The sequence below is a fragment of the Bos taurus genome, chromosome 5 (assembly GCF_002263795.3).
Source record: "Bos taurus isolate L1 Dominette 01449 registration number 42190680 breed Hereford chromosome 5, ARS-UCD2.0, whole genome shotgun sequence".
Lineage (NCBI taxonomy): Eukaryota > Metazoa > Chordata > Mammalia > Artiodactyla > Bovidae > Bos > Bos taurus.
Window position 1 is genome coordinate 106,267,205 of NC_037332.1, and position 26,667 is coordinate 106,293,871.

The following is a 26,667-nucleotide window of genomic DNA, read 5'->3' on the forward strand; positions in this document are numbered from 1 at the left end:
CTGGCCTGGAGAATTCCATGGACTGTAGAGGCTGTGGGGTTGCAAAGAGTTGGACATGACTGAGTGACTTTCACTTCACATGGTTTTTCCAGTAGTCATGTACCAATGTGAGAGCTGGTCCGTAAGGCTGAGCACTGAAGAACTGATGCTTTCAAACTGTGGTGCTGGACAACAGTCTTGAGAGTCCCTTGGACAGCAAGGAGATCAAACCAGTCAATGCTAAAGAAAATCAACCCTGAAAATTCAATGGAAGGACTGATGCTGAAGCTGAAGCTCCACCTGATGTGAAGAGCTGACTCGCTGGAAAAGACCCTGATGCTGGGAAAGATTGAGGGCAGAAGGAGAAGGGGATGACAGAGGATGAGATGGCTGGATGGCATCACCGACTCAATGAGCATGAGGTTGAGCAAACCTCAGGAAACAATGCAGGACAGGGAGGCCTAGTGTGCTGCAGTCCAAGGGTCACAAAGAGACACGGCTGAGCAGCTGGACAACGGCAGCGTCTGGGGCTTTGGAAACTAAGAGGGACTGAAGCTCCACGGAAGAGTGTGTGTGACTAAACGACGCACAGAGTCTTTTCTGTGCATCCTACATTTAGCTCCTCATGACCCGGATAACCACGATGGTGTGATCACTCACCTAGAGCCAGACATCCTGGAATGAGAAGTCAAGTGGGCCTTAGGAAGCATCACTATGAACAAAGCTAGTGGAAGTGATGGAATTCCAGTTGAGCTTTTTCAAATCCTTAAAGATGATGCTGTGAAAATGCTGCACTCAATATGCTAGCAAATTTGGAACACTCAGCAGTGGCCACAGGACTGAAAAAGGTCAGTTTTCATTCCAATCCCAAAGAAAGGCAATGCCAAAGAATGCTCAAACTGCCACACAGTTGTACTCATCTCACACACTAGTATAGTTATGCTCAAAATTTTCCAAGCCAGGCTTCAACAGTATGTGAACCATGGACTTCCAGATGTTCAAGCTGGATTTAGAAAAGGCAGAGGAACCAGAGATCAAATTGCCAACATCCACTGGATCATCAAAAAAGCAAGAGAGTTCCAGAAAAACATCTACTTCAACTTTATTGACCATGCCAAAGACTTTGTGTGGATCATAACAAACTATGGAAAATTCTTCAAGAGACGGGAATACCAGACCATCTTACCTGCCTCCTGAGAAATCTGTATGCAGGTCAAGAAGCAGCAGTTAGAACCAGACATGGAACAACAGACGGTTTCCATGGGAAAAGGAGTATGTCAAGGCTGTATATTGTCACCCTGCTTAATTAACTTAAATGCAGAGTACATCATGCAAAATTCTGGGCTGGATGAAGCACAATCTGGAATCAAGATTGCCGGGAGAAATATCAATAATCTCAGATACACAGATTACACCACCCTTATGGCAGAAAATGAAGAACTGAAGAGCCTCTTGATGAAAGTGAAAGAGGAGAGTGAAAAAGCTGGCTTAAAACTCAACATTCAAAAAATGAAGATCATGGCATCTGGTCCCATTACTTCATGGCAAATAGATGGGGAAACAATGGGAACACTGAGAGACTTTTTGGGGGGGCTCCAAAATCACTGCAGATGGTGACTGCAGCCATGAAATTAAAAGACACTTGCTCCTTGGAAGAAAAGCTATGACCAACCTAGATAGCATATTAAAAAGCAGAGATATTACTTTACCAACAAAGGTCCATCTAGTCAAAGCTATGGTTTTTTCAGTAGTCATGTATGGATTTGACAGTTGGACTGCAAAGGAAGCTGAGCACTGAAAAACTGATGCTTTTGAACTGTGATGTTGCAGAAGACTCTTGGGAGTCCCTTGGACTGCAAGGAGATCCAACTAGTCCATCCTAAAGGAAATTAGTCCTGAATATTCATTGGAAGGACTGATGCTGAAGCTGAAAATCCAATACTTTGGCCACCTGATGCGAAGAACTGACCCATTGGTAAAGACCCTGATGCTGGGAAAGATAGAAGACGGGAGGAGAAGGGGACGATAGAGGATGAGATGGTTGGATGGTATCACTGACTTGACGGACATGGGTTTGAACACACTCCAGGAGTTGGTGATGGACAGGGAGCCTGGCATGCTGCAATCCATGGGGTTGCAAAGAGTTGGACACGACTGAGCAATTGAACTGAACTGAACCTATTTATCCTCTTGCAAATGATCACTAATCCTGTGAAGGGTAACCTCCCAGACCCTGGGGCTCTAAACTGGTTCCTTCGATTAGATTATTAGACAGGAGGTGAAGGAATTCTGCTGAGAGATGACAGCGAAAGGAAAGTGGATAAAGGCTAGCAAGGAGCCCAGGCCATCACTTTCTTCCTTTAGGGGTTTATTTCAAGCCTTATCTATGAGGCTTGAGCCCTTGTCTGCTCAAGCACTGGGACGAATCAGCTGGCGAGGATCTGAGAGCATTCTGTGTTTCTCCAGAAAGACAAGGCGGCCAGGGCAAACACAGCTGCTCCCACAGCAAGATGGAAGCAGCGATCTGGCTCTGTGATCGGCAAATACGTGGACGGCACAGGGATGCTCAGAAGGTAAGCCATCCCACTTTGCTTACCTGTTATCTGTTCCTTGGCCTTGCAGGGTTGGGAGTAGGCTCTGAGCGCATGCTGATTGCACTTGGCCCTGGCGGGAAGCCTGGGGTCAGCCACGTGCACTTTTGTTGAATCTTGAAGGACATGTGCCTTCTTGCTCTGATGTCAAGGTGCAGGGTGAGTCCCAGGACAGGTCCTGGGCTGCCCCAGCCTGCAGTGTTCCTGCAGGGGGTGCTGAAGAGCGGCTGCAAATCAGCCCAGAGACAGAGAGGGTGGGAGGAAGACGGGTCAGCAACGGGAAGGGCAGGAATGCCAGGCAGGGCTCTGCGGTCTGTCGGGCAGAAGGATGCTCCAGTCTTCCAGACACTGGACTGTGTGAGTCTGAAGGGTAATTATAGTGGAGTATGGAATCTCTGTGGGCTTTCCTAATGTTTCAGATGGTAAAGAATCTGCCTTCAGTGCAGAAGGCCTGGGTTTGATCCCTGGGTCAGGAAGATCGCCTGGAGAAGTGAATCCCTACCCACTCCAGTATTATTGCCTAGAGAATTCCATGGATGGAGGAGCCTGGTAGGCTATAGTTCACGAGGTCACAAAGAGTCAGACAAGACTTAGCAACTAACACTTCACATACTTCATGGAGTCTCCAACCGTTAATTCCTTTGCAGATAAGCATGGGGTTTGTAATTCACAGACTCCTTTCAATAATTCATAGTTAATTAACTCAGAGATAATGTGATAATGTGCTTGGTTGCTTCTGGACAGAACTTGAGTCCCCAGAGGAGTGGCCCATTGCTCCTGGAGAGAGGCAAGGTGGTCCCCTGCCCTCTTTTCTATGGATCACGTACTCCACGCCCATGATGGCCACAGAGAGGCAGAGACAGTCAGATCCTCAGGTACCAAACCCAGGAGTGATTGTGTGAACTCGCTCATCTGGGAGAGCCTGAGGACAGCAAGCATGAAATAAAAAAATATGCAAAGTGGAGGTGACCTGGGGATGTCAGTCCACTGATCTGTCAAAATCTTGAACTTGATCATCATCAATTCCTTTTCTAAACAGCTGAACGATGAGATGCAACATGGGAGCCAAATTCCTGCAGTAATTGTTCTCTTGGTTCCTCGGAACCGAATATATGCTCTCAACAAGCACTGCCTGATTGCTTACTGCATACCAGACATTCTTTGAGTTCTAGGAAGCCTCCAAAGATCGATTAGGCATGAGTCCTGCCCTTAATATCCGTTATTGAGTACCTGCTGTGTGCAGGACACAAGGCTGTGTGCTGGGGTACAGGGGTCAAAAAAATAGACCCCATCTCTGTTTTCAAGGAACGTATAGTTGAGAGGAGGAAACAGACATTAATTGACAAATAATCAATATCAAGAACTCTGAATTCCCATAGACTTTGGCAGAGGTGCCTGTTCTCCGCTGCTCACACATAGCGTTTGATGGCAAAAGCAAAGAGGAACTTAGTCATGCTGTACTGATGATACTCCAGAGTGTAACAGTGCTTGAAAATTCCCCAGGGAGAAGCTTTCGCCAAGAAACAATTCATTTTAGGGTCATTTCATTTTAGGATCATTTCAGTGGCCATTTCTTTCCTGGTTGCAGGGACTTTAAAAAGCCATGCTCTGCCTGTGTATGTGTGTGTGTGTGAGAGAGAAAGAGTATGTGTGAGTGAGTGTGTGTGTGAGTGTGTGTGTGGGTTGGTGAATACATGTGCGTGCACGCATGTTGCTCACATATGCTCACGTGTACATGAGTGTGCAGGCAGAGACAAAGCAGATAGGAACACTGTGTGCTGAAGTGGGTGAGCACTTAGTAGGCTCATTAGAATGTAGGAGAAATTTGTTGAAAAGGTGACAGTCAGTTTCTGTGAAAAACTGATTTTATCAGTAAATCTAAGCATCCCTGAATTCCTACAAATCCTTTGTTTTATACCAGGGGACCAAACTAAGTCAGCACTTCTGTGAGCAAGTGCTGCATCCCCATTTCTCTTTCAGAATCGTCCCACTTCAGAACAGTGATACACACATTTTTTTTCTTTTTCTTTCTGCTGTTGGTCCTTAGGAGCCAGAAATGCTAGAAGCCGGGGAGCAAAGTGAAGGGGCTTCTCCGTCCAGCATATTCTGTGTCCTTTGGCCCTGTCGCCTCACCACTGCTTCCTGCTCCATTTTCTCTTCTCCTCGTGTGTGTGTTTCGCCTTTGGGCTCAAGTCCCTTCCCGTAAAACCGTCCTCAGGTTGACTTGCTGACAGTGGCCCCGGGGGGCCTTTGCTCTCAAGCCTCGAGGACACAGCCCTCGCACTGACCCCACGTCCAGCACCGGAGTGCTCCACCTCCTGCTTCTCCTGCTTCTGGATGCTCAGACCATCCGAGGCCGCTCACTCCAGACTCTCAGGAGAAAGGGAGAAGAAGCGGGTGGAGGGCCCTGCCTGGCTTCCTCGCCAGCCCCGAGCCGGTGGATGCCTGCTGTGCTGGGGCCCCCTCCCCAGAGCAGCGACCCCCTCACCTGCCTCCCTGAGGGCCGCTTCCCTAATGGGTCGGGTTTGTGCACCAGCTTATCAGGGAGGTGGGCAGGGCAGCCAGGCAGGGAAACCGGCCTGGAGAGTTGGCGTCTGACTTGGGGACGTGCGGCTGAGAAGGGCTGGTGTCGGACCTGGGCGAAGGCCGCCAACGGTTGACCCAGGAGGTTTTGTTTCTGCATCTGTTATGCTCCTTCTTCACAGCTTTCCTTTTCCTCCGCGGCACCTGCCACAGGCTGGACCGGTATGGTGAGTGTGTTGGGATGGCCCTAGACTCCTGAGCCAAGTGCTCCTTGAGAGCAAGGAGCGTGTCATTAGCTTAACACCTGGAGCCACCATCATCTTCACCTTTACCAACTTCATCGCTTTATCATCCCCTTCACCACCTTCGCCTTTATCATCATCTTCATCCCACCTTCATCGTAAAGACGTTCAGTGAATGAGCTAGAGAATGCGGGGTCTGCTTTTCCCGTTCCTAGCTCCTCTCTGCCCCCAAAGCATGTGCTTCCTCAACTGTCTGTCACAGAAGCCGTCGGGCAGCCCCCAGCCTCCACGCATATACATGTTATGATATTGTCCCCTCTCTTTCCACCCCCCCCCCACTGCAAACAGCCAGTCAGAGGAGGAGGAGGATGTATTTGGCATCCAGAGGCGGAGAAGCTCCCTGGGCCTGAGTGGGTGCCCCCTTACAGAAGAGGAGCCGGGGCCCGGAGGACCACTCACCCAGCCACTCCGCAGGATCATCTCCATCGAAGAGGACCCGCTGCCCCAGCTGCTGGGGGGTGGCTTTCAGCAGCCACTGAGCAAATGCTTGGAAGAAAAAGAGGCCTCCGGCCAGGGGGTGAATGAACAAAGTGGACCTGCCCGACCTCTGGGGCTCACACCCACATCTCCCCGAGGGCAGCCCGTCGGAAAAGAAGCCCTGTCTGAGGTATGGATGTTCCCATGCTGGTTTGTAGGTCATCCTGTGCCGTCTCCCTTCATCGTAGCCCAAGAGCCCAGGGCAGCTCGGGGGTCAGATGCAGCAAGCCTGACCACGTTTGTGTCCATTGGGTACCACCATCCCCCTCGGTTATGAGAGTCATGATGAAGACTTGGGGGCCTGGGGATGCTCTCCCGACAACTTCTATTGCTGGCCCCACTCCCTACCCGATGTGCTCTTTTCTGAGTCAGATTTAAAAGCCTTCATGGATTATGATGGAACCTTTGCTGGGCTGTGAACATCAGATAGCACGCACTTTAAACATGGTCCCTCTTCTGGTCCTTTCTTCGACTGCTCCCTGCAGGCGCATCCCTGCTGGGGAGGTCTGTGCGCCACCCCTCTCCTCTCAGCTCCTAATGAGCTCACCTCCTGCTCCTCCCACCAGTGTGACCCTCCACTACCCCACTCCCACAGCTGTGCCCCCTGCCAGCTCAACCTGCTGAGTTCTCGGGAGAAGGAGGCACACAGACCGTCCTCTGGATCACTGATGAAACCCCTCACCCTGTTTGTGACCCAGGCCATGGGATCAGCTCCTCAGCCCTGTGCCCACCACTGGACCCTCTAGAACAGCTCACGTGCCTCATGGCAACCTTCAGAGCTGAGCAGTCCAGCGGTGCATTGGCCTATGTGCCAGACAGCCCTCTCCCAGCCCTGCACAGGAACTTCTTGGCCTCAGTTATCATTCTTGGTCCTGGATTAACACTCATGCCTACAAACCCCTACTTGTAAAGGACCCTGGGCCATGGGACCCAGAGAGATTGGTGGGCGGAGCCCTGTCTCATACACGCCCTTCCACATCCCCCAAAGTGCACAGGCCACATTGGCTGGCAGTGGGCACAAAATGGGGCTTTAAATACCCACCGATGGTGGTGAAAGAAGTGTTACGAGGTGCACGGGAGACAGGGTGAAGGAAGAGATGAAGCATCCAGTCTGCGGTGGCATGTGATCCTCGCAGTTGTCCGGTGAGGGGCGTCAGAGACCTGATGCCCCCTTGGGAGTGTGGGGAAGTAGAGCAGAGAGCGTGAGGCCGCACCCCTCACCCCTGCAGTGATGGGAGCCCAGCCCCTCACCTGCCACTCTGCCTTCCCCGCCACCACCCCCAACCCGAGGGCTGCACACATGCGCTGCCCTTTAGCTGGGGCAGAAGCTGCTGCCAAGAGGAAATATATCCGCTGGAAGTCACACAGCAGCCTCAGCAGAGGGTCCCCTTCAAGGCCGCTGAACCCTCAGTTGGAACCAGCCTTCTGGAAAGTAGTTTGAGGATAGGAATCAAGAACTTTAAATGGCCACCTCTGTAACCAGCATTTCTACCTCTAGCGACCGTTCCTAAGGAAGTAATTAAAGTCAGACAGAAATTTCATTGAAGAATATAAGTGGATAAGAGCAAACAATGGAAAAAAACAACACAAAGGTGATGGCACCCCACTCCAGTACTCTTGCCTGGAAAATCCCATGGACAGAGGAGCCTGGTGGCTTCAGTCCATGGGGTCGCTAGAGTCGGACACTACTGAGCAACTTCACTTTCACTTTTCACTTTCATGCATTGGAGAAGGGAATGGCAACCCAGTCCAGTGTTCTTGCCTGGAGAATCCCAGGGATGGGGGAGCCCGGTGGGCTGCCGTCTCTGGGGTCGCACAGAATCTGACACGACTGAAGCGACTTAGCAGCAGCAGCAGCAGCAAGGACACAAATTAGACTATAGTCATTTAATAGAATGTTATGGTGCATTTAAGAATCATATTTTCAAAAAAGCTTTAGTGACTCAGAAAACTATTCTTAATCTATTAGTATATGATTCTTGGGTTGGGAAGATCCCCTGGAGAAGGAAATGGCAACCCACTCCAGTATTCTTGCCTGGAGAATCCCATGGTTGGAGGAGCCTGGTGGGGTATAGTCCATGGGGTTGCAAAGAGTTGGACACAACTGAACATGCATACAGTAATATATGAAAAATATAAAATTATGTATAAATTTAAATTTATACATAGTAGTGTAAATATATATAATAGGTCCAGCCTCTCTCAAGAAACACATATTGATTCATCAAATGTGAAAAGGGAATGTAGAAAAACGCCTGGAAGAAATGCATCAATTTAAGAATAGTGGCCGTTTCAGGGTGGTGGGATAAATGACGAATAATTATTATTTTTCTCTCAACTAATTTTCCTGGTTTTAAAACTTAGTTTGTAACACATTTTTTTTTTAGAGCTTTAAAAAAAGAGTGGCCTTGACGAGAATGAGAACAGAGCCCCTAACTTGCTAGTGGGAGATCGTTTCTCAAGCCCCCGCCCCACAATTTGATTGTCTCATTGTCGTGGGCGGGTGGATTGTTCCCCAGGTTAAGGGCTGATAGTGGACCCTGGGAGGGTTCGCCACTCATGTGAGATGGATCCTGCTGAGCCACCCTGTGAGGTGGCCTCAGCTGAGCCATCACCATGTTGGTGGTATCCTGTCTGGAAAATAAGTGCTCTGCTAGGGTGGGGGCGGGGCTGGGGAGAGCGCAGAGCAAGGTCAGCCCCCACCTCCGTGGCCTGGAGCATCTCCTTCCAGCCTCGGTTTCATGTTCCTTGTTGTCACGGGCCTGGGACACTGTGGCCGCACGGAGCTTTAATCTCAAACAAATGACGCGTGGAGACCCCAGGCTGGCAGAGAGTGGTGCTTGTGTAGGAATAAAGAACATGGGGCTGGGACAGTGTTTCTGAGCATGGGTTTCTTTTCTCTTTTTTTAAAGATGAGTTCAAATTCCTCTAATTGACCTTGAATTCCCTCCTAAGTATGGCATGGAATTGATTTCTCCCCAAAAGGCTATTAATGGCTTTTCTCTGAAACTGCTAAGACCAGCTGCGGCTCCATTACAGTATTTGTCCATGAGAAGAGCTAACTCCCCCAGATCCACTTCTAAATGGATTCTAAAGAGCCTGCTCACTCAGCCAGCAGTACCGGGCAGAGCCTGAGAGCAGGGTTTGGGCATGCGGGTGGCTCTCTGGACTTCACGACCCTTGGCTTCCCACCCCATCCCCCTTGTCCTGGAGCAAGTCCATTTCCTACTGGCTGGAGCATTGCAAAGTAACGCGCTGGCCAGCTCCAGGTCCCTCCCCCTGCTGGGCAGAGAAGGGGCAGTGTGACCGTGTTTTGGAAAGTTCTGCCCATAGCCTGGCATCTCAGGATTTGCCACACTACTGATGGAGATTGTCTTGCCACAATTGAATAAAAACAATAAGGCCATAAATTCACCTCAGTTCAGTTAGTTCAGTCACTCAGTCGTGTCCGACTCTTTGTGACCCCATGGACTGCAGCAGGCCAGCCCTCCCTGTCCATCGCCAACTCCTGGAGTTTATTCAAACTCATGTCCATCGAGTCGGTGATGCCATCCAACCATCTCATCCTCTGTCATCCCCTTCTCCTCCTGCCTTCAATCTTTCCCAACATCAGGTGTTTCAAATGAGCCCTTCCGAAGAACACCTAGGACTGATCTTTAGGATGAATTGGTTGGATCTCCTTGCAGTCCAAGGGACTCTCAAGAGTCTTCTCTAACACCACAGTTCAAAAGCATCAATTCTTCAGTGCTCAGATTTCTTTATAGTCCAACTCGCACATCCATACATGACTACTGGAAAAATTATGGCTTCGACTAGACAGACCTTTGTTGGTCATAAATTAAACTACATTAATTTAACAGAATGTTATAGCACTGTTAAAAGTCACACTTTCAGGACTTCCCTGGTGGCTCAGTAAGGAAGAATCCACCTGCCAGTGCAGGGAACATGGATTTGATCCCTGGTCCAGAAATATTCCAAATGCCATGGGACAACTAAGCCCATGGGCCATAACTAGAGCCTGTGCTCCAGAGCCTGGGAGCTGCAACTGCTGAGGCCATGTGCTGCCATCACCAAAGCTGTGCTCCCTGGAGCCCATGCTCTGCATCAAGAGAAGCCACTGCAGTGAGAAGCCCATGCAACACAAGTACAGAGTAACCCCCGCTTGCCACAACTAGAGAAAAGCCCTCACAGCAATGAAGACCCAGCCCAGCCGAAACAAAAATTCATTAATTTAAAATAATTTTTAAAAATCACACTTTCAAAAAACTTTGGCAATTCAGAAAACTATTCATAATTTAATAATATATTAAAAATAAAAAATTACATATAAATTTAAATGTATGTATAATAATATAAACAAATTACATATAATATCTCAAATCGCTCTCAAGAATCACCTATTGCTTCATCTATATAGAAAAAAAAAAACTGAAAGAAATCCATCAAAATAGAAACAGTGGTCATTTCAGGGTGGTGGGATGAATGATGAATAATTATTTTCCTCTCTACTAAGTTTCCTAATTTTTAAAATGAGTATCACTTTTAATTTTTAAAGCTTTTTTTTTTAATGAGTGTGGATTTCTTTTTTTATTTCGAGGGCAGATGGGGCCCCTAGATGAAGCTGGTGAGGTGGGATGGCAGGGTAGTGTGCAGGAAGGGAGGCTCATCCTCCATCCAGTCTAGGTTTCCAGTGATGGGGCAGAAATAAGAGGCCTGACCCCTGTCTGGGATCATTCTGCCCCCAAGATATAGCTAAGCCTTCTTTTTCTATCTCCCCATCTCCCTGCCAACACCCCACCTTGTCCTTCCTAATCACCCCCCACAGAAAACCTCCAGCTCCTTCTTAAGGCCCAGCCCAAAGCCCCCTGCACCCCAAGACCCTTGACTTCCTGACCGTGCTCCCTGGACACTTGGAGCATCATGCTGTGACTCTGTAAACATGGCCTCCTTCCCTCCACCACAAACCCAGCCCAGCACAGGGTCTGCGGCCCAGCACATGGGCATCACTGGTGCTGGAAGGCATGTCTCTCTTCCCACATCTGATGCTGGAAGGAGCCCCAGTGCCCTGAACCTGAAGCTTCCTGCATCCGAGGCCGAGCAGCCTCCCTTGCTGGTTGCTGGTGTCTCTCTGGATGCTGCAGGGATGGGTGAGGGGTGGGGGTGGCAAGTGTGGGGACTGGTGACCATGCCAGTGGTTGACCCAACTATCTGCCTTCTGCAGGAGGAAGGCTTCCCATCCACCCCAGACCGGCTCTTCAAGATCGTGTTTGTGGGCAACTCCTCCGTGGGGAAGACGTCTTTCCTGGGCCGGTTCTGTGATGGCAGGTTCTCCCCAGGCTCGGCGGCCACTGTGGGTGAGTTTTCCACCTGAGGCTGGACCCCAGCCCACCTCTGGAAAGGGGTGGCTGTGAGAAGGGGGCCCAGGGAGGGACTTGGAGCCCTGTGGGAAGGGCCAAGGGCTGGGCTGGTAGGTGAGGACCATGTCTGCCCAGTGCTCGACGAGGGTGCAACCATAAATGCTTCCTACGCCCGGCCTGAAGGGGACTTGAACTTGGCAAAGATGAACTGCTGGCCCTTGGTTGCCTTTCGGAACCCGTCTCTCTTGGATCATGCCTTCCCCATTTTCTGTGTGTGTGTGTGTGTGTATGTGTATGTGTGTGTGTGTGCACGCACTTGTGTAGATGGGCAGGGGACAGGACAGTGCTCTGGTGGCTTCTTTTACCTGTCAGGTGTCCCCATCCTACATCCCAGGCCTGCTGGTGACAGCTGGAGTCTGTTGTGGATGCTCTTTAAGCTCAGCTATTAGCTGATCAGATCTTTATCTGCTCCCATCACTATCTGGGTAATTCTGTGTTTAGGTGGGCTTCCCGGGTGGCTCCATGGTAGAGAATCCACCTACCAATGCAGAAGATGCATGGGTTCGATCTCTGGGTCAGGAAGACCCTCTGGAATAAGAAATGGCAACCTATTCCAGCGTTCTTGCCTGGGAATTCCCATGGACAGAGGAGCCTGGCAGGCTACAGTCCAGGGGATCGCGAAGAGTCAGACACGACTGAGTGACCGAGCACAAATCTGTATTTAGGTAGAGGCCTTGGCCCCTTCTCCCAGAGTTGCTCCTTGCCTTGGGATATGTGGCAGAACCCAAGGGCATATCGACCTTTTAGCTTCTCCCAAATTCAGTCACTCACCAAAAAAATAAATGAATCCATGGAGTGTCTTCGATGTGCCATTTAACCTTGCTGATAAGAAAGTGAAGTGAAAAATGTTAGCTGACCAGTCACGTCTGACTCTTTGTGACGCCCATGGACTGTAGCCCAACAGGCTTCTCTGTCCATGGAATTTTCCAGGCAAGAACAGTGTTGCATTACCTTCCACTGTACAACAAAGTGAATCAGCTGTATATATACTTACATCCCTTCCTCTTGAGCCTCCCTCCCACCCCCCACCATCCCACCTCTGTGGGTCATCACGGAGCACTAGGCTGAGCTCCCTGTGTTACATAGCAGCTTCCCTCTAACTATCTGTTTTACACACGGTCATGTCTGTATGTCAAGGCTACTCTCCCAGTTCATCCCACCCTCCCCTTGCCTTTCTGTGCCCACACGTCTGTTCTCTATTCCTGCCCCGAAAATAGGTTCATCAGTACCTGTTTTCTAGATTCCATATATATGTATTAATATGTGATGTTTGTTTTTCTCTTTCTGACTTACTTCACTCTGTATGACTGACTCCAGATCCATCCACATCTCTACGAATGACCCAATTTCATTCCTTTTTATGGTGGGGAATATTCTTTATCCATTCATCTGTCGATGGACGTCTAGGTTGCTTCCACGTCCTGGCTATTGTAGATAGTGCTGCGATGAGCACTGGGGTATGTGGGTCTTTTTGCCTCATGGTTTTCTGAGGGTATATGCCCAGGAGTGGGATTGCCGGATCATATGATAGTTCTGTTTTAGCTTTTTAAGGCCTCTCCTTCCTGTTCTCTATGGTGCCTGCATCAATTTGCATCCCCACCTAATAGTTACCATATCCATCTGTCTTCCCAACAACCCTGAAAAGGCAAGCACTGCTATCAGCCCAACGCAGGACCAGGACCCTGAGGCCCAGAGAGGCCCAGAGGCCCGTCCTCGTTCTCATCAGCTGGCTGGTGCTCCCACTGCCCGCCCCCAGCACCCTTGCTGTTCCAGCCCACGGTCTCCCTAACAACATGGAGCTGTGTGCTCAGCACCCAGTTTCTGCCACAGGAGGCGGGTGGCATAGGCAGGGCAGTCTGCTGAGGTCCAGGGGGGCATCAGAAATCCTGGACCTTTACCCCAGCTCTGCCACTGGCCAGCTATGTGACTCCGGAGGTATTTCTTCTTTGCCCTCCAGTTTTCCTCACCTGAAAATAATGAGAGATTTGAACGAAGCCACCCAAGATTGCTTCCAAGCCCAGTACCCTGTCCAAACCACCCTTGACCCCTGGTGGTCTTACAAGCTGGCCCTCCGAGATAAACTTTCCTGCCCCAGAGACCTGCTTTGGGAGACTCCAAGGTCTCCTCCAGGATAACCTAAATGGGCCCTTCTTTCCAATTTTCCTCCTACGGATGGGTCTCTCCTGCAGGCTGCAGGCACCCCGTTCCTATGGCTGAGCCTTTGCAGATTCCAAATCTGGGGGCCCCTCTTGCCCCACTTCTGCCCCATTTCACCTGGAGACTCAGAGCCTCCCAAAGGGAAGAATCGGGACTCTGACAGGAAGACACCCAGAAGACCCTGCCGTGGGCAGCTGGAGATGGACAGCTGGGAGTGACCCTGGGTGCCGAGTGTGGTGACCCTGGGAGTGACCTCTATGGAGCTGGACTGGCCCTCCCTGGAGCATTCCATGGGGTGACTGCAGAACTACCCCCGAAGTCACGCCTCGGGCATCAGCCTGTGGGAGCAGAGGGGAGATGCTTCACCCCCCAGGGCAGCCCCCACGCCATGGGCATGTTGCCCTTCCTGTTGGAAGAATCAGAGAATCGGGGTCTGCTCACACCTCCAACCAGTGTCTCCAAGATGGAGAACTCTGAGAATATCAGACTAATTTGCACTTTCCAGGAGGCCAATTACGGAAACACCGACAATTTAGGATGGGGAAAAATATCAGAGTTTCCAAATCTAGAACACCCTTCCTCTCACTGTGCAAGGGGAGCCCAGAGCATCAGCTGGAATCCGCGTCCCTGGCACATGCGTCAGGGAGCCAATGTCACGCCAGCTGCCTGGAAGATGCTCCCTTTAAAGATACAGGCAAGGCATCGAGTCCTGGGCTCCGGGGGCTCCAGCAGGCTGAGTCCCATAGGCTCAACAGCCCTGGACCCTCAGCACAGACCTACAGGGACACGGCAGTGCTCGCAAGCCCTCCTCCTTCCCCAAAGAGACTTCCTGATCGCCCAGCCCCTCGTGAGCACATGACTTGTCCTTGCCCGTTGGCTTGTGCAGGATCTGGGTTCCACAATGCAGCAGTGTGTCTTGGGGTGCCCTGCCTCCCCCACCATATGTCCCTTCAAAAGCGGGTGCGTGGGTCCTGTGAGTGCCCTGGAAATGTCAAATGATGCTTCCTGTAGAATTCTGGAACTCGTGTTGTCAAGGAGAAGAGAGGCTGTTGGAGGCAAAGGCTCTGAACCCAGGACTCTGAGTCCAGGGCTCTCCCTGAGGCCTCACCTTGGTTCACAGGCTCCTGCTTTAAACCACGGGCAGTGCCCCAAGGTGCTCCTTCCAAAAGCTTTCCCTGGCAGGATGCCCTTTGACCTCTCCTGGGCACCAGTCAGTTTCCATCCATCTCCTCATGTGCACAGAGAAATTCTGGGAGCTTGTGTCCATGACATCGCTGGCTCTCCCCATTCCCAAGCCCGTGTGCTCAGACTGACTGCTTAGAAAGGTGAAGGCCGCCCTTCCTGGGGTCCATCGCCCAGCTCTGACCTGCACATCCTACCACACATACACTCCACGGTGAGGGGCCCTGGGGTCCAGTCCTCATTCAGGAACCACTTAGGTTGCAGTCTGGGGGTCACCTGTGAGAGTTCACCGAATGCTGCAGCAGGACGTAAAGGTCATGGACACCCAACTTCCCCCACACCCCCATCATGCCTTACCTTACAGACGGGGAAAGTGAAGTTCCCCAAGTGGGGTGACATCAAGTCCTCAAGGTCACATGGCTGCTCGGAGGCAGGAACACAGGGTCTGGGCTCCTGGATCGTTGGAACCGGTGCAGGGGTCTCAGAAACCCCTCTGGTCCCATGTCCTTCTGTGAGGCCCTTTCTGCTGTACACTGATGCCCCGTGTCCTCCCAGCCCCACACTCCCCTCGGGCTTGTTCATCCTCTTCCCAGCCTGCAGGCGAGGCTGCAGGGAGGAGTGCCCTGTGGGCCAGCAGGGACTCCCCAAGCTCCTGGTCCACGTGCCCCCTACAAGACAAGCTCCCCAGCTCCAGCAGAGCAGTCATCAGTGAGGTCAAGGGACCCAGCCGGCCCTCCATCACCTTTCCACCAAACACAAGGCTCATCCTTGGGTCCTCAGGGCCTTCAGACCAGGCCCCGGAGGTATCGGCTGTGGTTGGCTTTCTCCTGAGCTGTTATCAGATGGCAGGCAGCTACTCTGTCTCCCGGAGCACCCGTGGGGGAAGCCCGTTCGCTTGAGCCAAGGAGATACCCTTGGGTCTGGTTCCCACCTGTTCTGATGGGAGCACTGAGTCCTGGACTCTCTGGGTGAAATGAAGCTACTGGGTGCCCCATGCCCAGGGTGCTGCTGTGAAGAGGGGAACGAGTCTCAGAACTGGGTTTACAACTCGGTGAGGCTGCTGACCAGCTCAGGCAAAGAGGATGTCCTGCTTCTTCAGCCTTCCATGGTGGGGAGGGGATGGAGGTGTGTGCATGCGCATGTATGGTGCCTGTGTGTATGCAGATGGCAACCCTCACGTGGATGTCACAGGGGAGCTCCATGAGGAGGGAGGGCTGTCACATGGGAACTGGGAATGCCAAGCCTTCTACCTTTGGGACCCGTCCCTCTGTTCCTCACCCAGATGCGGGCACCCTCTTTCTGACCCTCTTCTGGGAACCCAGGGTGTCTGCGGTCCTGCTGACATCCTAGGAACTGACGACCCTCCCATCTCTCCTGCCCTGCCTGGACCCTCATGCCCCTTTGCCTGGACATTGTGGCAGGGATGCCCTTTTCTGTCACCTGCCTCTTATCTGCCTGTCCATCTGTCTGTCTCTCTCTGGCCAGCTGCTGCTAACTGTTCCTCCCTGGGCCCTCCAGAGTAAGGACCCCAGAAGCTGGGCCTTTTTGAAGGTGGAGGAGGTTTCTCGCTGGTTTCAAGAACTGATGCCTTAAGAGGGAAAAGTGTTTTAACTGGTTGAACATCTGTGAATACCCTTACAGGATGTGGAGTAGAGGAATGTTTGTTATCAAAGAACCTGCATTTAGGTCCTCTGTCTGAAGTCTGCTGTGGGGCACATGGTGTGTCTCCCTGCCCCATGGCCTCTCTCTGGGGTCTATGACTCCAGGGGTCGGGGGGCGGTCACAGCCTCAGAAGGATGATTACAAGGGGCTTGATGGCTGGGACTGGGACTTCCCTGGTGGCTTAGACGGTTAAGAATCTGCCTGCCAATGCGGAAGATCAAGGTTTGATCCTTGGATCCGGAAGATTCCCCTGGAGAAGGGAATGGCAATCCACTCCAGTATTCTTACCTGGAGAATCCCACAGACAGAGGAGCCTGGTGGTCTATAGTCCATCGGGTCGCAAAGAGTCAGACACAACTGAGTGACTAACACTTTCACTGGTGGCTGGGATTAGGAACTCTGGACCCAACTCTAGGGGGAATGTTGCCTCTGATTCCCTCCCCAGCCCCTTATTCTCTCTGCCCCAGCCACCCCCGCCCCCGCCACTGTCAAGCGCTCCCCTCTTTCTGCTTCCCCCTCCCTTCACCTATCTTTGTATCACTCATGGGAGTCTGAACATGTGATCCATCCCCCCAAGCATATCTGAATTTTATTATAGAAATTTTGAAAAGGATTTCAGGGGGAAAGAAGAAAAGGAGAAAGGGAGGAGGGAGGAATCTGAGGACAGTCTTTCTGTCTCCTCATCTTGACAATGAGGGAATCAATTCATGAATGATAATTTTTCCCCTTAGATTGCTTTTCCATATATGAGCTCATCTGATCCCTAAAGAGGGACACTGCGGTGAGGGGCCTGCGGTTCAGAGAGGTTCAGTGGTTGGATCGAGGTCCCACAGCTGGTCAGTGGCTGAGACAGGACCAGAGCCCAGGTCCCCGGGCTCGTTGCCCAGTGCTCAGTCCATGCCCACATCACCGATCAGGAGCTGTAGCGGGGAGGGCTGTCCCTGGGGCTGACGGGTCGGGGCGCGTCTTCTGGATTGGGCGTGATGCTCGGCTCCACCCACAGGCATCGATTACCGCGTGAAGACGGTGCGAGTGGACGACTCGCGGGTGGCCGTGCAGCTGTGGGACACGGCGGGGCAGGAGAGGTGAGGAGCCACCCCCGCTCCGGCCCCGGGGTAACCCCGCCTGCCCTCTCCCCGCGGGGGCGGGGTCTGGCGGCCGAGGAGGCTGCACACCTGACCAGGAGCTTCGCGCAGGTATCGCTGCATCACCCAGCAGTTCTTCCGAAAAGCGGACGGCGTCGTGGTCATGTACGACCTCACAGCCAGACAGTCCTTCCTGGACGTGCGGCAGTGGCTGAGCAGCGTGGAGGTGAGTGGCTGGCCTCCCGGGAGGACACCTGACTCAGACCCCACCTTTTCCCAGAACAAACCGGTTCAGGCGTCCGTGCGTCCGTCCACCCAAGTGCCCGGCATCAGGCTGGTTACTGGGGACCCATAGGTGAACCTGAGAGGTGTGATCAGACTCCGCCCTTGTGAGGGGGGGCTGGGAGAGGAACCCAGGTAAAATATAGATGAAGCCAGTAATGCGGACCTTGAGACTGAAAAGTGGGATTAGGAGTGGGGGAGGGAGTGCCAAGTGTCGAGGGAGCACGATTTTCCAGGATGTTTAAATAGAGTCATCAGGGCCTCTTCCCACTGCCTGTATTTTTCCAGCTCCAGGGGGCGTCGGGTCTGCTCAGTGTTTGGTGGTCTCATCACAGCCCTTCACACAAAGGGAGGCTCATCTGCAATGTGAGGGTCCCAGGCTGTCCTGAGTCACCCTGGGCAGGGCCCTCGAGAGATGGGACTCCTCCTTGAATTCTGGATTCTCTCTAAGACTCTGCTTTCCCGCGTTGTCCTTGCAACATGCTGCTCTGTGGGCCCTTGGTGCTCCCAACCACCTCAAGCTGTCCTCAGCCACCTGAATGCAGACGTCCCAAGGCCAAGGGCTTGTGCCAAGTCACTTGTTTTCTTTTACAGCCCTGCCCACCCCAGTCCTTTCACATACAGACAAATAGGAGGTCCCACTCCTTTCACCAGCAGGACCCATGCTTTGTTTATTTGTTCTGAGCTCTAACAGGCATTATTCTGGGGCCTGGGGGCTCCAGGAGCGGATTAAAGGGACAGTTTTCCTCTCTTTGCGGAGCTCATGCTCGACCGTCTCTTCAAGCCCACAGGCCTTGCTCAGCTCCTAACCTGCTCATCAGACTGTCCACTGCTGTTCAGGAAGGAGCTGCCACCCTCCACGCATCTTTGCCTTTGTGACCAGGGCTTGGCAGAGGCTCCTCTGTGCTCACCAGATGTTGGACACAAGTGTGGATGCTGTGTCTCCGTGCAGGCAGGATGCTGGCGTTGTTCATTTCGTTATGTCTCAGCCCTGAGACCCGTACTGCCTCGAACCCAAAATGTGTTCCTTTTGGAGTTTGGACTTGGATGGGGCACTGCTTTCTCTCCTGTTCTTCCGCTGCTTTGGCGTCACCAAGGAAAATGAGGAACAGGGATGGAAGTGAGATTCCAGGGTTTCTCAGAAGTTTGCCTGATACAAATTATTTTTCAAATTGATTGTGTCTAAAACACGATAGAGAAAATGTATGTTTTGAAATGTAGCGAGTGGCCCTACACAGAGCTGATGGTAGAGGCAGATGGTGGGGTGATATGGAAGTGCATCCTCTTTAAAATTTGTGATTTACAACCTGATTTTTGATGGCATCAGCAGATTTTATCTTCCCCACAGAGGTAAAGGAGAGATTTTAGGGCTTACCTATCCTGGTGGTTTTCAAACTTTCCTCCCTGGAGCCCGGCAACCAGGCTGACCTTTCCCATGGCCAGAGATGGTCAGGGAAGGGTGGTGGTCACAAGTCTGGACCCTCTACCCCCGACCTCAAAGTCCTTCTATATTGTTAAATTTTTTTCTTTTGATTGCTTTATTTATTTTTATTTTAGTTTTTGGCCATGCCACACAGCATGAAGGATCTTAGTTCCTCGAACAGGGATTGAACCTGTGTCTCCTGCATTTGAAATTCAGTCTGAACCATTGGACTGCAAGGGAATTTCCCGTCTTTCAGTTTTGTGCATTGGAGTCTTGACTATGATTTTGTTAGGCAAGATGGTTTCCCTTTGAAAACCACAGATGTAATATAGCCATCTGGTTCTCAAATGAAGAAATTGAGGTCAGGACCTTTTCAAGGTCACCCGTTCTTTCCCCAGCCACAGACGTTTAATTGTACCCCACATCAAAATTTTGATAAACACACAGTGGGGTTTCTGTGCACACCAAACTAGAGGATGTGGGACTTTCAGATTCCAGGCAGGGGGCTGACTGTACTACACCTTTTTAAGTAAGGGACTTGAGCATCCATGGGTTTTGGTGCCCTCAGAGGTCCTGGCACCAATTCCTTGCAGTTATAGAGCAAGTTCTGGGAAGAGGCAATGCAGGTAGTCTGGAATTAGCAAGGATGGCTGGAGAGAAATTTACAGAAGTGTGCTCTCTGCATTAGTAGGAGCTGGGGTTTCTAAGGCCCCTGTTTTGCAGAGAGCCTGGGATTTAGCCAGGAAGTGGCACATTAGATTGAATTTGGAGGTGGTGGTAGAGGTAAAGAAATGTCAGAGGGGCTGATGCTGGGAAAGATTGACAACAAAAGGAGAAGGAGGCAGCAGGCGATGAGATGGTTAGATAGCATCACCAACTCAATGGACATGAATCTGAGCAAACTCCAGGAGATAGTGAAGGACAGAGGAGCCTGGCATGCTGTAGTCCATGGGGTCGCAGAGAGTCAGACACGACTCAGTGACTGAACGACAAACAACATCGTTGCAGCATGAAGGCTGAGTTCAGTCATTCTGCACAAAGCTGGGTGGAGCACTGTGTGATTAGCCTGTCCCTGCCCGGGGTAGGGCTGGATAGCATCACCTGCGTGCACCCCAACAGAGCCCCCCATGGAAGCAAAGCTGAAATGGCAGATCCATCTGTGGCTAACTCAGAATTACCCATGTGTGGACGGGCCTTCTCTGTGTAATTTGTGGTTTGCATTCTCCTGCTTTAGCTTTGAGCAGAAGGTACAGGTAAACTTGAAAAGATGATTCCAAACCTGAATGAACGTGAAGATTACTTATGGAGCTTTCAATCAAAACAGACATCAGGGCCTTCTCTCCCAAAGAGAATGATCCAGAACCTGGAAATCTGAACAAAAACAACAGCAAAGGTCCCCCAGGTGCTTTTGATCCTCAGCCGCCATGGTTTCCAGCCAAAACCAGTGGCTCCTCAAACTCTAATGTGCATAAATAGTCTCCTGGAGACAGGGTTAAAATACGGATCCTGGGTCAGCAGGTGTGGGCTGGAGCCCCAGATTCTGCATTTCTAGCAAGTTCTAACGAGCCAGTGCTGCTGGGCCAGGGACCCCACTTTGAGAAGCAAGATTCTAAATCCTTCTCAAAGACGTTTGTGCTCCTTCAGCAAGAATTTGAGGGGCGTGACCCGTGTGCTCAGCGTGTCCCAGGCACTCTGGAGGGCCCAATTTGGTGGCCCTGGATTTCATGGGCAGGTGCCAGAGGCTGTGTCAGGTGGCGGGGGTGTGTTGAGGACATGGAACGGTGGCATTGGAAATGCAATTGATCTCAAGGTTCTTGAAAAGCTAAGTTGTTCTGCCTTGGCAACCAGCCACCAGAGACGTCAGGTGATGGATGGAAACTTGACACCTACTCGGATTGGAGAGGGACTGAACACAAGCAGCATTGGTGCTGATGGCGCAGCTCCAACTTCCATGGCGCTCCGCCAGCCCGCACCCCCGCCCGGAGGAGGGAGGGTGGAGCGGGAGCTTTAAGAACAGCCTTTGGGTTCGGAAGCCTTATTGTTAAGTGAATGGTGGCCAGCTGTTCCCAGCACCCCATCCCCCCTCAACCTGAAAGCTGTACCAGAGGAAAGGGCTGAGATTATACACGGCAAAGCCTGGCTCCTGGACGAGGTTGCCTGGGGCGGGAACAGCTGCTGGGGAGGAGTGCAGTTCCCTGACCTCCACTTGGACCTTGTCACCGTCTCAACTCAGCCACCGCCTGGCTCTACAATGTGGGCCAGTCACTCAGTGAAGGAGTGGATGGGATGCTCTGGCCCTCATGTTCTACTGGGGCTGGCCCTGACTGTCTGGGGGCGCCAGGATGGAGCATATGGACTAGAGGACCCCAGTGATCCTTCCAGCCCAGAGGAAGGAGCTGGGCTGGAAGGATCTTCACCCACCCAAACGCCTTGGGTGAAGAAAAGGGGCCTCTGCCCCACCTTAAGAGGTGTTCTGGCCACCACCCAGGCCCCTTCCACCTTTACTGGCTCGCAGGCCTCCTGCAGAAGAGGCCAAAGCTGGACCCAGACACACTCTGAGGATCCTCCCACCGTCTTACCTTTCCTGTGCACCTATGGGAAATCGCAGCCGTTAGACCTTCCTGCCACCTCAGCATCCCCGACCCATCTGACCCTAATCTCTGCTGCGTGGGACTCCTTTAACCAGTCCAGTCTAGAGGAGAACCTGGACGGGATCTAAGGACCCTGTTTTTAGACTGTGAAGCACCCTAGACATCTGAAAACTTTGTCCCTGAATCAGGTCAAGAAAATAGGATTTGGTACAGGCCCAATGAAAACTCTTGAGGAAGAAGATCACACCAGTCAATCCTAATCAACCCTGAACATTGACTGGAAGGACTGATGCTAAAGCTGAAGCTCCAATATTTTGGCCACCTGATGTGAAGAGCCAACTCATTGGAAAAGACCCTGATGCTGGAAAAGATTGAGGGCAGGAGGAGAAGTGGGCAACAGAGGATGAGATGGTTGGATAGCATCACCAACTCAATGGATGTGAGTTTGAGCAAGCTCCGGGAGATTGTGAAGAACAGGGAAGCTTGGTATGCTGCAGTTCATGGGGTCGAAAAGAGTCGGACACAACTTAGTGACCCAACAACAAGCCCAGTGGGGCTTCCCTGGTGACTCAGTGGTAAAGAACCCACCTGCCAATACAGGAGACGTGTGTTCAATCCCTGGGTGGAAAAAATCCCCTAGAGGAGGGCATGGCAACTCACTCCAGTATTCTTGCCTGGAGAATCCCATGGACAGAGAAGCCTGGCAGGCTACAGTCCATGGTGCTACAAAGAGTCGGACATGACTTAGCGACTGAAAACAACAACACAAGCCAGATACGCTGATATTTCTCCTGAATCCAGATTGCTGGTCCCCAGTGCCCACAGTCCTGGCATACTAACTTCTTGTTTGGATCTTTCTGTCACCCCCAGAACTCTGTCCCATTAAGCCTGTGCATCAAGAAAGTAGCATCTGAACCAAATCATGAACCAGCAAGACCAGTGAGTGAATCTGAGCTGGAATAAAACCATGGAGATTAATGTCACGTAGGCTGTTTGCCTTATAACTGAGAAATCCTGAGATGCAGAGAGAAGTGACTTGTCAGAGGATCCACAGCTGGTCAGGTGGCATAGCCAGGGCTGGAATCTAAGGTCTGCTCCTGCACTCTGCTCCTCCCTCATCACATGGCTCTGGTTACACCTGCTTCTGAGAAATAGACGTTCATCTCTTTCTGGCCCTTCCGGCTTCCACCTCAAAGCAGAATAGCCCTGCAGGTCTCCGCTCCCTTCCTGGACGACTGGCTGGCTCTCACTCTGTGATCTTTGTCGCCGGTGACAATGTATAGCACTTGGCAAAAATAGCAGCTTGATTTTTTTCCCCCATGTTCCAAGTTGAGCTCAAAGTGCTGGCAGTTTAGAACGAACTACACAAATAAATCTTGTTTTGACTCATCTTCGGGGTGGGGGGGTTGGATAAATATGGAAACCCCCAAGATATAATTTTGCAGTCATTTTTTTGTTCTTAGCATAACTGCGCGCTTTAATGTGTTAAGATTTTTTTTTCCTGCCTCTGGAGAAATACAGCACTTGCCTGGCTAAGTGCTTTTCCTTGCCTCCCAGCAAATAGGTATTAACACACACACACACACTCACACACACACACTGTCTCTCTCTCTCTCTCACACACACACATAGCTACCAACCAAATGCAACAGCTGCATGTCCTAAGCTTGCTCCAAGTTGACAGTTCCTGTAAGTTAAAGTCAGAGATGGAGAATATTTGAATTTCAACAAGTCTGTCTTCCAAGAAGTTCAAGTTTAGAGAAAAGTAACTGAATGGTGGAAGGTGGAAAGAGGCTTCTGAGGACAGTGGGAGGATAGACACCAGCACTGAAACCCACCTCCCAGCTCAGGGAGTAGAGAGGGGAGAGAGGAGGGAGCGGTCCCATGAGAGCTGCAGCAGAACTGGACAGGGCCTGGAGGGCCTGCCCAGAGACTGTGCCCAGCTGGCCACTCCTTCCCTCCAACCTGGGGTGCCCTCGTGACTTTGTGAAAGTGAAATTGACAGTCGCTCAGTTGTATCCAACTCTTTGCGACCCCATGGATTCCAACTCACCAGGCTCCCCTGTCCACGGAATTCACCAGGCAACAATACTGGAGTGGGTTGCCATGCCCTCCTGCAGGGGATCTTCCCGACCCAGGGATCAAACCTGCGTCTCCTGCATTGCAGGCAGATTCTTTACCGTCTGAGCTGCTAGGGAAGCCCCATGTGACCTTACCAACATCTATAGAAACATCCACAGACATTGAGTGGCTGCAGACTTAGGCACCGAAGGAGGTGCTCCTCGGACTTTCAAAAGAAAGTATCACTTCATCTGATGGGTCATTAGGAGCATCTTTGTTCAAGCAGTGGACGGACAGGCCGACAGCTAGTTAGGTAGGTGAATGACATAAAGTGTAGGCAGAGGGCTCAAGTGTTGAGGTTCAAGTCAGAGAGGGCCTTGAGACCCCAGCCCAGCCCCAGCTCCTCCCATGTTGGAGACGGATCTAGGGCGGAGTGAGGACACCTGGCTGCCCATGATGGGTAGCACGGGCCGTGGCCTTACGTATGTTCTGACTTATTTTTTGCCGCATCTTTGGAGATAGGCCTAGTTCTCCTACATCACAGGGCCCACGGAGGAGAAGCGAGGGGCCAGAGAGTTTGTGTAGGAGGAGAACACTGCAAAGAGCAGAAACCACCACTCCAGCTGGGGCCTGGGCTTTTTTTTTTTTTTTCTCCTGCTCCTTCTAAACTCTTTCATCTTTATTTTTATTTTTCAGCCAGGAATCGTTTTAGGAAAGAAGGCCACTTTCCTTTTTCAGGGGCAGCTCTGCTGCTCGTGGTACAAGTGCTAGGCTGCCTGTTCCTACCTCATCCCGTTTGGTCATTCAGGACCCAGGGAGAAGAACCAGCCATTTCCAGTAACAATATCAGACTCCAGGCTAGAATCCCACCGTGCGATTTCAAGTCTGATGCTCTTATTTTCACAGAGTTTCCACATCGAGAAATCCCAGCAGCCTTAAGTCATTTCTCACACACCCATCTACAAATATCTCTCACATGTGCTCCAAACAACAAGGCTTTCGGCTCGTTTTCCTGCTTCTTCCTCTTTTGTTCCTTTTCTGTGAAAAACTGTTTGCAAGAGTTTCTGTGGGACAAAACAGGTGAGACTGGGGGGCATTGCTGGTCCCTGAAGTCTGGTTAAGAGGGAGTCTGGTGGACCCTGCATGCAGCCATGAGCATTTCTTACACACAGATACCTGGAATGTGGCAGAGCCTGCCCAGCACACACACCAACATGTGCACAAGTCAACCTACTTCCGATGTCTCGGAGGACACTGTAAGATCCCGGAGTGCCTCGAGTCATCATTCGTCCCACCATGGATATGCAGAAATACTGCCTTCAGAGAGTTCTGGTTAATGACACAGTAGATAGCAGAGGAGCTTCTCAGGTGGCTCAGTGGTAAAGAACCCGCCTGCCAATGCAGGAGACCCGGGTTCAGTCCCTGGGTGGGGAAGCTCCCCTGGAGAAAGAAATGGCACCCCACTCCAGTACTCTTGCCTGGAAAATCCCGTGGACAGAGGAGCCTGGTGGGCTGCAGTCCATGGGGTCGCGAAGAGTTGGACACGACTGAGCAACTTCCCTTTCACTTTTCACTTTCATGCTTTGGAGAAGGAAGTGGCACCCCACTCCAGTGTTCTTGCCTGGAGAATCCCAGAGACGGGGGAGCCTGGTGGACTGCCGACTATGGGGTCACACAGAATTGGACACGACTGAAGCGACTTAGCAGCAGCAGCAGCAAAGTAGCAGAGGTCATTGGAAATAAGAACTTAGAGCCAAAGATTTGAGAAAGGTGATCCATATACTAAAGGATGGGTCTTCATAACACTGACTTTACTGGATGTTATTTTGGATTCTCTGAGCTCTAACGTTCTCATTTAATCAATGAGAATTTTTTCACTACTGAACTTCAATAAAAAGGAATGTGTACACTGAGGAACCAGGGAGGCTTCATTTCAAATGTGATGACATTTAAACTTCTGTAGGAGTCCTGTTGGAGGGACCGTGGACATTTGCTTGACCGGGTCTAGGGTAAGGCAGCTGAACTGTTGGTGACGCTGTAACCACTGGCTGACTTCTGGAATCCCACGGCTCTCTCTACTTTGTGAAACACAGAGCTGCAGTGAATAACTAGTTGTTACCAAATTATGATGAAAAGCCCCTAATTAAATATCTCACAGAACAAAAATAACAACCTGAGTGAATGTGAACATTACCACATTGACTCAGTCTCTGTGTGTCTTGGGCCCTTGGGGTGCAGGAACTCTTGGGTGCAGGGAACCTGGGGTGTAAGAACCCTGGGGAGCAAGGACCCTGGACGGCAGGGATCCCAGGGTGCAGGGACCTGGGGTGCAAAGAGCTTGGGAGTGTAGGGAACCTGGGATGCAGGGACCCTGGAGTGCAGACACCCCAGTGTGCAGAGACCCTGGAGTGCAGGGATCCTGGGGTGCAAGTCCCCAGCTGATACATCACAGCTGCTGGAGGAGTAAGTAGGGTTGAGCCCTCGAATTAACCTGTTATTTTGGCCCATGAACTGTGGGTGCTCCAGCCCCCATTCTTCCTGATTGGGACTTCTTCAGAGCCAGGGTACCCAGGACAGGGATCCCTGTGGGGTGACCTCCAGGAAAGCACACGACAGCCATGTATTGGGCACTGTGGGCCCAGGACCATGAGTTGGACCCGGACCCATCCTTAGAGGAGCAATGTGCCAAGTTCAAGGTCCCCGGAGGTGCCACTGCTGGCAGCATAGTCCCTGGACCACCTCCTAAGCCCATCACAGTAACTCCTTGTTCATTTGGTCATGTCGACCAAATCTGGTCACTTGGGAATGCCCGTGGGGACTGTGTACAGACCCTTATTTTATCAGCATCAGCTGTGCCCTCGTTCTACTCCAGCTAGGACCCGAGGAGCAGGCTGGAGGAGGGGGGTCCCTGCACAGAGGACTGGGAGGCATCAGA

At 51.5% G+C, this 26,667-nt stretch overlaps 1 protein-coding gene across 7 annotated transcripts in view; it reads left to right on the forward strand.

The window, feature by feature from the left end:
* The window catches only part of CRACR2A (calcium release activated channel regulator 2A), a 160,082-nt gene that overhangs the window by 120,947 nt on the left and 12,468 nt on the right, over positions 1-26,667 (forward strand). For 5 of the 7 annotated variants that reach the window (XM_005207223.5, XM_010805625.4, XM_002687891.7 and 2 more), the window contains 5 exons: positions 2,446-2,552; positions 5,684-6,002; positions 11,094-11,226; positions 17,294-17,375; positions 17,487-17,601. In XM_005207223.5, the coding sequence (XP_005207280.1) occupies positions 2,446-2,552; positions 5,684-6,002; positions 11,094-11,226; positions 17,294-17,375; positions 17,487-17,601 (756 nt within the window). The other 2 variants (XM_059887100.1, XM_059887099.1) reach the window with 2 other exon arrangements.